General features: G+C 37.8%; 1 protein-coding gene across 1 annotated transcript; it reads left to right on the plus strand.

The window, feature by feature from the left end:
• The first annotated feature begins 7,132 nt into the window (after window positions 1-7,132).
• Window positions 7,133-8,329, plus strand: LOC141480085 (uncharacterized). Its single transcript, XM_074169864.1, has 2 exons — window positions 7,133-7,480; window positions 7,544-8,329. Exons 1-2 carry the CDS (start codon window positions 7,326-7,328, stop codon window positions 8,247-8,249), a joined length of 861 nt encoding a protein of 286 aa, XP_074025965.1. The 5' UTR covers window positions 7,133-7,325; the 3' UTR covers window positions 8,250-8,329.
• The last annotated feature ends 555 nt before the right edge of the window (window positions 8,330-8,884 follow it).

An 8,884-nucleotide genomic window follows, 5' to 3' on the forward strand; every position in this document is an offset into this window, starting at 1 on the left:
TCAAACACACATCGTACTAAAAATAAACATCCATATGGTCAGATTCTCATATAAACGAGAATGTAGGTCATCGGTTGCCGAATTCGCATGAAATAAATATATAATTTTGACATAGAACAATTATTATTAATGCCTTTGGTTTCTTTGCTAAACAAGGAATACCTTTATTCAAAGACTCAAAAATACAATGGAAACAAAAAAATCACTTTCAGGTCTAGTTTACAGGTGCCGTTTCACATAATTTCAGTTCATCTTCAGTGAAAATCATGAGGTGTAATTCCATTCGTAATTTTACACAAGGTAATACATGATTTGAACCAAGTTACGCTAACAATCAATTTCGAAGTTATAAACAATTTAGTTCAATAAAAGAGATGTAGTCGTTTTCTGCTACAATTTTGACAACTATGGCAGATATCCAAAATTTAAAAAAATTACTTGAAGTATATCGGAATGAGAGATAGCTGTATAAACTTTTATTTTGGCACTATAACTTATCAAGTCGTGTAGATGAGATGGCCTCAAAGAGTTCAAACCTCCAGAAGAACTAATACAAAAAGAACTTCATTTTCATTCACAACTAAAGAGCTAGTTGAAAAGGAGTTAGTTTGGTAACAAATTCGAGTTTTTGGAAGAGGATGCTTGAACTGGAGTTCACGAAAGGATTCCGTGCTAAAATTTGCGGGTTTGTCATCAGAATATGAACTTTTTACAGTTCCTGAAACATCTCCATCTAACACTTTGTTGATCACCACCTTGATAAAGATAGACTCCGGGTTTTTAAATTTCTTGATAAGTTTACTTTCTGTAGGTTCAAATGTTGCTTGATTCAAGTTTTTTTATAATACTTGCTAGAGATATTTTGCGTTTGCCATTATCACATGGATTTTAAAGTTTTTCTAACCAAATAAAAGAAGTTTCTCCCAGGATTCGGTGGAATTGTATTTGATACATTCATTGATGGTATTCGATAGGATGGAATCGGAAAGAAACCTGCCAGCTTTCGGTATCCTTTTAGAAAGGATAGAATTATGTTTCAAAGTAGCCAGACTCCTGTCGAAGGGTAAGCATTTTCGTTCTTTGAGATATCGATGATTTCGGGAAGAAGAATATTTGTATTATTTCTTGAATTCTGATGAATTTTTCCCATTATGTCCAAAACCAAAATAATTCTTAAAAGATTTGCAACAGGAATCACAAAAAGATGTTGACAGTAATGAAAATGGTTCAAGAGTAGGAGATTTGAGCCGGTTCTAAGCCTCCCCCCACCACTATGACGTATTAATTGCTTTTTTATTGGTTGTTGTTTGGTGAAGTCAATGTGATGTGACCTTGAAGGGTGTGGTGTATGGATCGTTCAGAAATTTTTTCCCGGTTCTAATACTCCCCCCACCAATATGACGTGTTATTTGCTTTTTTTTGTTGTGCAGTGAAGTCAAGGCGTTGTGACCTTGAAGTGTCTGGTGCATGGATCGTTCAGATTTTTTTTTCATATGAGATTTTGTGTGTGTATGTGTGTGTGTGTGTGTGTGTGTGTAAGAGAATGCACGGTACAGGGTTTCATCATGTGCTTGTTTGTCTATGTACAAACATACGTCTGCATACTTCGAAGATCCTCCAAGTAATGAATGCTCCATCGGTGTGAGGGCACCAAGTTAGTAGTGGAGTGACGTCACAGCAATAACCGTTCAACGGCTAGAGAGCGACATGTTCACTCCACGACGTGTGGCAGAGTAATGCGTATTCATCAGTCTGCTCTCACCTCCCTCGATGTAGTGAAGGATGTGACGTAACGCCCCAGACTCGCCATCAATGGTGACACGCAGGCGGGCGAGGACTGTGCTAACGTCTGTCCTCTCCGAGAGCGCAACGACAATTGCTTGTTCGGCTATCGCTCTCGAAGCAGTGAATGATGTGACGTAACGCATCACCCTACCCTCGCTATTGATGGTGACACGCAGGCGGGCGAGGACTGTGCAAACGTCTGCCCTCTCCGAGAGCGCAACGATCACTGCTTGCTCGTGCCGGCAACTCGCATCAAATTGGGAGATGGGCTTGGCTGTGACGTCAGGCATCTCTAGTGGATGCATCGATGTGTCCTTACCTACCCTCACTCTCTACGGTGATGCGCAGGCGACGTGGATTATGGTATTTAAGAAGCGGGCGAGTGTTGGTTATGTCAGTTTCCATCGAGTGAGTTAGTGAGAACATATCATAGAAAATGTATTCTTGTGAATGTGGTAAATCTTTTACCCGTAGTGACAACCTTCGTCGTCATCAGCTCCAGAGTTGCCAAGGAGGGCCATCAGTGAAACGAGTGAGATTAGATGACGCTGCAGCACCTATGTACACATGTAATTGTTGTAATGTGATGATTCCATTGACTCAAGTGAATTCTCACAATAGAACTCTACAACATAAGAATAATACATGTGTTCAATTCAGTGATGGTGTTCAAATTATAAAGAGCGCCTTCAAACGTCGGATTGCGACATACAGGGTGCAGAGTTCCATTGTTTCCACCGATTACATGTTATTCTTTAATGAAATCAGGCAGAAAGTTATAGAATTATTGGAATCGGCCATCAGGGTTCACAAAATCATCAAAGTGAATATGGAAGTATTTGGGAGTTATATTCTACAAACACAAGACCTGAAGGAAACCAAATCATTTAATTCACAGAATAGAACAGTTGATCAATCTACTGATTTGAATTCCTTATTTGATGGATTTCGAAATGGGATTATCGCTCAAACTACAGAATTCCAGGAACGTGATTCAGGTAAACATTTCTACCAAGTTTTAATTGGATGGATTAGTAATATTGTTCTGTATTTAAGGTTGGACTTGTGAAAAAATCATGTTTCTGGAGTTGAACATTAATAAATACAGCCCGCTCAGTGGATGTTCATATGTGAAGCTGCCTGAATGTATCGAGCGTAGGAAGGCCGTGGTTAATGTCCGTAATGAAGATCAGCATTGTTTTGCATGGGCTATCACTTCAGCACTACATCCTGCAATCGATAGAACATCAGAAATTTCATCGTATCCACATTTCAGTACAGTCATAGATGTAACAGGTATGAATTTTCCGGTAAAGTTGAAAGATATTGTGAAATTTGAAGACAAGAATGATATTTCAGTTAATGTGTACGGTTTAGAAAGTAAATTCGAGAAGGGTAAAATAATGTATGAAATAATTGGACCATTACGTTACTCTCAGAGAAGACTTAGAAGACATGTCAATTTGTTACTTATCACAGATGATTTCGGTAATAATCATTATTGTTGGATTAAAGATCTTTCAAGATTAGTTTCAAGCCAATTATCGGCTCATGAACATAAGAAATATTTTTGTGATGGCTGTTTATTATATTTTTCTAATGAACAATTACTATTACGTCATAAGATAAATGATTGTAATCACTTGAGTACTACAACACCATCAACCAATTTCAAAGTCAATAAATATGGGAAAACGGTACCTGAAAATATACTAACTTTTGAAAACTTTGAGAAACAAATGAAGGTACCATTTGTAGTGTATGCCGATTTTGAATCAGTACTGAAGCCGATTCAAACCACTAAACCAAATCCTGAATACTCGTATTCGATCAAGACATTCAAACATGAGCCTTATTCATTTGCTTATTTGATTAAATGTTCATACAATGATGATTTATCAAAATTTGTTTCGTATAGGGGTGTGGATGCAGCCCAGAAATTCGTTAGCAAAATTGAAGATGATTTGAAAAATATTTATGAAAATCATCTCAGGTTTCCTATTCCTATGGATGTACAAACTCCTGAGGAAGAGGAACAGTTTGCTTCTGCCACAAATTGTGGCATTTGTTCCAAACAATTTAATGATGGCGAAGTCAAAGTGAGGGACCATTGTCACCTCACAGGAAAAAAAAGGTCCCCTGCTGCTCATTCATCTTGTAATTTGAATTTTAAATTGCCAAATTTCATTCCTATAATTTTTCACAATCTCAGTGGATATGATTGTCATTTATTCATAAAGGAATTGTATAAAAACAAAGATAAAGTGGATGTCATCCCACAAACTAATGAGAAATATATATCTTTCACAAAACATCTCTTTACACACTCCTATACGGATAAAGATGGTAGGGTGAAGAAGAATTATTTGAAAATGAGATTCATTGATAGTTTCAGATTCATGCCTAGTTCTTTGGAGAATTTAGGTGCAAATTTAACATCTGATCAGTGTATCGAGATGCGCAAACATTTCCCACAAATTGAAAATTTCAATTTGATGAGAAAGAAAGGTGTATTTCCCTATAGTTTTGTTGATGACATCGAAAAACTGAATCATCCAAGACTTCCAACCAAATATCAATTTTATGATAAACTCAATTGTGAACATGTATCAGATAATGATTATGGGAGAGCTCAACTTGTTTGGAATTTATTCGAATGTCAGGATTTGGGTGAATACTCTGATTTATATTTAAAGTCAGATGTGTTACTATTATGTGACATTTTTGAAAACTTTAGAAATATATCTGTTGATAAATATAAATTGGATCCGGCACAATACTTCACTGCACCCGGATTATCGTGGGATGCCATGTTGAAATATACTAATATTGAATTGGAATTACTAACTGATATTGATATGGTTCACTTCTTTCAAAAAGGTATTCGTGGTGGAATAAGTCAATGTAGTGAAAGGAAACATAAAGCAAACAATAAATTTTTACCGGATTATAATCCAAATGAACCATCTTCATTCATTTCATATTTGGATGCAACAAATCTATATGGTCACAGCATGTCGCAACCATTACCAACAGGTGAATTTTCATGGTTAGCACCTCATGAAATTCTCAATCTTGATATAATGAATGTGGATATTGATAGTCCTTATGGATATGTATTGGAAGTGGATATACATTATCCCCAAGAACTTCATGATAAACATTCCGATTTACCATTCTTAGTTGAACGTTTGATACCTCCATATGCAAAATCGAAAGTTCCCAAATTAATTCCAAATTTAAACGACAAAAGAAAATATATTGTTCACTATAGAAACTTACAGCAAGCTGTCAATCATGGTTTGATAGTGATGAACACACATAGAGTATTGAGGTTTAAGCAATCATGTTGGATGAAGCCTTATATAGATTTGAATACTGAAATGCGTAATAGGTCTAATAACAAATCTGAAAAAGATTTCTACAAACTAATGAATAATGCAGTCTATGGAAAAACAATGGAAAACGTAGACAATAGAATTGATGTTAGACTCATTACACATTGGGAAAATATAAAAAGAACTATAGGTGCTAGTTGTCTCATATCTCGACCAAATTTTAAAAAATGCTCTATTTTTACAGAAAATTTTGTTGCCATTCAATTGGCTAGAGTAAAAGTTCATTATGATAAACCACTATATTTATGATTTTCCATTCTAGAATTATCTAAAACAGTTATGTATGATTTTTTCTATGGATGTATCAAACAACAGTTTGGAGAAGATGCGTCCTTACTCTACACTGATACCGACTCCCTTATTCTCAAAGTAAATACAGACAATTTCTATGAATTTATCAAAAATAATATAAATAAGTTCGATACATCTAATTATAAAATAGGAAACCAATTCAATATTCCAGTGACAAAGTCAGTTCTGGGTAATTTCAAAGATGAATTCCCAAATGATCCAATAATCAGCTTTTACGGTACAGGTGCTAAAGCGTATTACGTGAAATCTGTTGATGGTGAACTGAAGAAGGCCAAAGGTGTGAAACGATCTGTTATAAAGAATGAATTGACATGTGAAGACTATGAAAAAATCATTGAAGAGGGAGGTATGATATTCAGGAAGATGAACTCGTTCAGAAGCGTATTGCATGATATTTACACTGAATTGAAAAATAAAGTCGCTTTATCGTATCATGACGACAAGAGATTCATCATTCCGAATACCACTCGAACTCTTCCATGGGGTCATAGCGATATAGAATTTTATCGAAATGATCCTAATGATAACATTCGTTGGGTGTCTGAAATCGTTCATTCTTTTTCTCAAGAGAGCGCCTTAGACCAACTAATCAATTTGTTGACTGTAGAGATGAATAATTGAATTATAATTCGAAGTATTATTGCTTATTCCTTCAAACCGGAACATTCTTATTTGTGATTATTTGTGATTATTGTATTATGTATTGTATATGTATCACTTTTACCAAGTTACTTAGATGAATAAAAAATGATAAAAATATTATTTGTTTCATTTCTATTTTCCTAACCAATTACTGTAAAGTATATAACATAATGTAAATGAAAGAAATATCAGTTTGAAAAGAATCATCGTAGAGTGCACAATGTCTAAAACAATCGATAAGTTTGGTAGAAAAAGAAAATTGGGTGGTAATGTCATTCGAGGTCCTCCCGGGATTGGTTTTAAATTAACAAAAGATGGTCATTATGACATGCAAAGAAAAATATTGAAAAATATAAGCGAACCAATTGACAAGAGTGATTGTGTAACTGTATCATATCTTGAGGGGGAAATTAACGGAACAAAGGAGGTTATACTTCTAGCCCTACAAGCTGCAATACAATCCACAATAGGTAATATTGCTCGCGATGCCCGTCAAGCATTTGACGATAAAATTGCAGAGGCTCGGATAACTTTCACTCGTAAATTTGACAAACTTACAAATGATGTGGACATAAAAATGTCTGACATAACAGCGTCTACAAATAAAAAAATTGATGCTATGTCAAACATAACAGGGACTACAATGAAAAAGTATGATGTACTAGAAGAGAGAGTTGAAGTTTTGGAGAAAAGCCATAAAGTCAGGCCATCAGGTGGACTGGGATATCCAGGACTGGACATTGATCCAAATGTTAGAATAATAGAACCAAAACCAAAACCAACAGATGACGTATTAATTGAACCAACATGGTGAATTTACTCCCGCGTTAGGTTAGATTAATACATACTGTAGGTTAGGGTCATAGGTGTTAGGTTAGGTTAGGTTTCACGGCGCGCGAAGCGCGCGGGTGGGGGTGGGGGGCGGCGGGGCCGCGCGTAGCGCGGCCCCGCCGCCCCCCACCCCCCCCTCCTCCCCCCGGGGTGGTGGGTGGGGGGCCACCGCGCCGGCGCGCGAAGCGCGCCGGCGCGGTGGCCCCATTACGCTCGCGCCGGCGCGCGAAGCGCGCCGGCGCGAGCGTAGCGAATTGGGGCGTAAGCCGCGCGGAGCGCGGCCCGCTTTCTTCCCACCATTGCTCACCCCGCCCACTTCCTACCATTTCTCGCCCCACCATATTCCAACCATTGCGCATGCACGCCCCCACCTCATTCCCTCCACTCCCAATGATGTTGATACCCCGAGGAGCACGTTCTTCTACATTCAGTACGACAACTCCAGTCATCCAGAGCAGTCCAGCCATACTCAACCAGAAGCAGTGTACTATACGACGAGGAGCTAAGTTTGAGTAAGTTAACAATGTACTTTAATTTTTTACATCTACTAACTTTGTATTATTTTACATTTTCAGAATGGCATCCAACACTCAGGAATTAAATAACGCTGTGGCATCCATCATGCCTATGACAGAGCAGGAGAAGGCATCCACTTCACGAGTTAGGTGCAGATCCACCAGCCCTGACTTATTCGAGGAGGAGGAGGAAGTCAGGCCTGTAAAGAAGGTTTGCCAACGACCTGCAGCGAAGGTTGGTCCTATTTCTAAGTACCGAGCTACTTGCAATAGGACTAATCCTTATGCAGGTAGTTGGTCGACCGCTCCAAACAGCTTAAGGCCCTCCACACCACCCGCAGCAGTAGTGGAACAACCTAGGGCGCCTTCTCCGGAGGAGCCACCAGTTGTATTGTCCCCATCGGAGGAGGCTCCCATCGTATTCACTCCGTCGGTGGTGCCGCTTTCGCCGATGCTGGCAACACCGGTGACGAATCCTGAAGTGTTAGTGCCACAAGTGCGACAGCCTATCGGAGAGGTTAGTGAAATGTTGGACAGTTTTCTACAGAGATGTAAGGAAGCAGAACATGCTTCTCGAGCTAGTGAGGCCGCGTTGGTTAAAAGGAAGCGCGAAATGGCTGAAATTGTTAACCGACGGAGGGAAGCAGAAAAAGTAATAGCCGAACTAGATCGGAAGTATGCATCTCTGGAGAAAAAGTGTGAAGCAGATACCTCTTCGATAGAGACTTATAAAAAGTTAGTGACTTTTATAAAAACTTTCCCATAGATTAAGTGTAAGTGTAGTAAGATTAGTTTTAGGTTAGTTAGGAATATTTAATTAAGATAGTTTTAAGTTTATGTTTGTAATTTTAGGAAATAAAAATAAAATAAAAAAAAAGAAGTGAAATTAAGGGTGTACATTGTTTTGGTTTGGTACACATTGAACAATGCGATGGTTGGAGCATTTTTCTTCACTTCGTCTCATTATTATTTCCTTTTTTTATTTCAATTACAAGTTCTTCTATGCAAATACCTCACATCAATTTTTGTGTTCTCTAATCTATTGTAAATAATCTCTTGGGAAGAAAATATGTTTCATAATGAAATCAATAAGTATATTTCATATAATTCATATAGTATTTTCAATTTTCTCTTTCATGGAATATAGCTCATGTCATTTTTGAAATTCATTCCCACTTAATCCCCTCTCCTCCCCACTCCTCCCCCACTCCCTTTCAAAAGTATAAAAGTAGGAATTATCTGTTGGAATATTCAGTTGATCAGCCACCTTCAACATGGAACCTGATTCAACTACTGAGCCGTACAGTGACCCAGCGCATCAACATCCTTACTGGGCTTCTATCCATGAAGGTTTCGTTACCTCCACGACTGCACCTCACTCGATGAATTATGATGACATAA

The sequence above is a fragment of the Leptinotarsa decemlineata genome, unplaced genomic scaffold (assembly GCF_025532065.1).
Source record: "Leptinotarsa decemlineata unplaced genomic scaffold, Ldec_3_MD MMD2_P_RNA_scaffold_6, whole genome shotgun sequence".
NCBI classification, from domain to species: Eukaryota; Metazoa; Arthropoda; class Insecta; order Coleoptera; family Chrysomelidae; genus Leptinotarsa; species Leptinotarsa decemlineata.

What these genes read in the sequence shown, in the direction of transcription:
- LOC141480085 (XM_074169864.1), top strand. Translation starts at nt 7,326, where the DNA reads ATGCACGCCCCCACCTCATTCCCTCCACTCCCAATGATGTTGATACCC. An exon ending in CGACGAGGAGCTAAGTTTGA is followed by an intron (nt 7,481 to 7,543) that starts GTAAGTTAACAA and finishes TTACATTTTCAG; the next exon opens with AATGGCATCCAACACTCAGG.